The sequence below is a fragment of the Geospiza fortis genome, unplaced genomic scaffold (genome assembly GCF_000277835.1).
Source record: "Geospiza fortis unplaced genomic scaffold, GeoFor_1.0 scaffold40, whole genome shotgun sequence".
Taxonomy (NCBI): Eukaryota; Metazoa; Chordata; class Aves; order Passeriformes; family Thraupidae; genus Geospiza; species Geospiza fortis.
Window position 1 is genome coordinate 5,362,677 of NW_005054297.1, and position 1,994 is coordinate 5,364,670.

The 1,994-nt window shown below is 40.8% G+C and overlaps 1 protein-coding gene across 1 annotated transcript in view; it reads right to left on the reverse strand.

Moving 5' to 3' along the window:
• Window positions 1-544: 544 nt before the first annotated feature.
• The window catches only part of CCKAR (cholecystokinin A receptor), a 6,562-nt gene continuing 5,112 nt past the window's right edge, over window positions 545-1,994 (reverse strand). Inside the window, 2 exon segments of the mRNA XM_005415446.2 lie at window positions 545-1,276; window positions 1,910-1,994. The exon segment at window positions 1,910-1,994 is cut by the window's right edge and continues 18 nt beyond it. Of these exon segments, the coding sequence (XP_005415503.1) occupies window positions 750-1,276; window positions 1,910-1,994 (612 nt within the window). The 3' untranslated portion in view covers window positions 545-749.

Below are 1,994 nucleotides of genomic sequence, written 5' to 3' on the forward strand. Positions count from 1 at the left end.
GCACCACTTGCATATGTGGGTGCTTTCAGCACAGAAGAAAGCCATTTCTTTGTCCTTGTCCTATGGGGTTTATAAAAGTGAAAAATACATTAAATTATGTTAATTGATGCTATTGCCTGAGTGAAGAAAACATTGCACCCACAAAGCCAACGTTATTTATTTTAATTTTATTTTTAAAAAAGAAATTATTTTACTTAAAAGCATTAATTTCACATGGACAAGCCCATTCTCACCACCCCAGAATTCCCGTGAGAGTGGCACCAAAATGATCTCAACATGTATTAGCTCAGCTAAAATAATGTGAAAAGAGACTACAAATATAACACAAAGATTTTTGCTTATGAGGCATAGCTAGTGAAGTGACGACTGCATTACATATATTCATGTCTGAGGAGAATCTATTTGCATCTTGGAAATATCTTGAGATACTCAGAACTGCATCTGAAAACTGAGCAAAGCCGTTGATGTAGAGGACACCAATTTTTGCAGTGGAATTTGTTACAAATAGAGCAACTTCTAAGGCTTTTCATAAAGTCTTTTATCTTCAGAGCTCTCTTCCTCCTTTGTACTTTTGAAGGGAAAGTGATTTACCACTCATACAGTGATAGCATCAATTTCCCATAAAATTCTTGCTGTGTTTACTGTCAGCTGAAGCGTTTCATTAACTCAGGACTAAATGGCGTTCAGCTGATGCCACAGTCACCTTCCAAGAGCAGACATTTCACCACTCACTGCCTCCCCAGCGCAGCTCAGGGGGGTGCAGATGTAGCCATGTGTGTGTAGGAACATTTGGAGAGGGAAGCCCTCGTCGTTTTGCCCTCCTCTTCATCAGCAGCCTCTCCCCGTGTGGCAGGGGGCGTTTGCCGGGCGCAGCAGGTGAAGGTGGCCAGGAAGGCCATGCGGAAGCGCTTGTTCATGAAGCAGTAGATGATGGGGTTCACGCAGGCAGAGGTGTAGGACAGCAGGTGGATGAAGGAGATGGGAGCCCCCGAGAGACGCCGGTCAGCAGAAGCCGTGTCGAAGGCGCGCCAGGCGTTGACACTGAAGATGGGAGTCCAGCAAATGAAAAACAAAACCACTATCACCATCAGCATACGGATGACAAGTTTCTTGGCCATTAAGTTGGCAGAAGAGCTGTTGCTTCTCACTCTCTCTATTTTATTGTGGCTCATAGTAGAGAGCTGTTGCAACGGCATTTTCTTTTTTCTTTTGGTTTTGTTGAGGTAACATCCATCTCCATCCTCGTATTTGGCGCTGCAGGTACTTATTCTTCTTTCTGTACATATAAAGTGCTGTTTAAATAGTTGGCAAAATACCTCTGAACAGTTGGCCAAATAAAAAATGAAGAATGCAGTCTAAATCTAAATAAACATCATAATTCATAGCTGAGCAACTGTTGCAAAGAAAGCACTGGCCTGCTTCTGAGTCAGTCATGTTACCAGCTGCTCCAAATCCGCTGTCTCCCCATATTCTCACCTCTATACAGTATCTTACCTCTATACAAACTGATGCAAAAGGTGTAAAAATGTTACTTAGTCTGTTATATGGACAGAAAATAGTTTTCAAGGTTATATGTTTCTACTTTAATTTGACAATTTTCATTGTGACATTTATTGACAAAAATGGTCCTCATCCATGGCCAGAAACAAAGCCTGGTATTTCTATAATAAACAAATTAGAAATTTAATGTATTCTGCCCAGAATCTTTGCAAACAAGCCATAGGTAAGGTTTATTTGGTAACAGCAGCCTAACTGTACTCAAGAAATGCAGCTGGCATTTCATGACATAACTGACCATAATGATCATTTTTGCAAGTAGAAAGCTTTCCTTTTACTTGCCTCAAAATGACTGCTCGTATCTTCAACTGCAACTTAAAAAAGCCCACCCCAAACCAAATTGTTTTGTTACCTCGTGAAGATTTTCTCTGGCTGGCATCAAATTTTATTCCTCTGTAGAGTTCCAAAGATATTAGACCATACGCAATCATCATTAT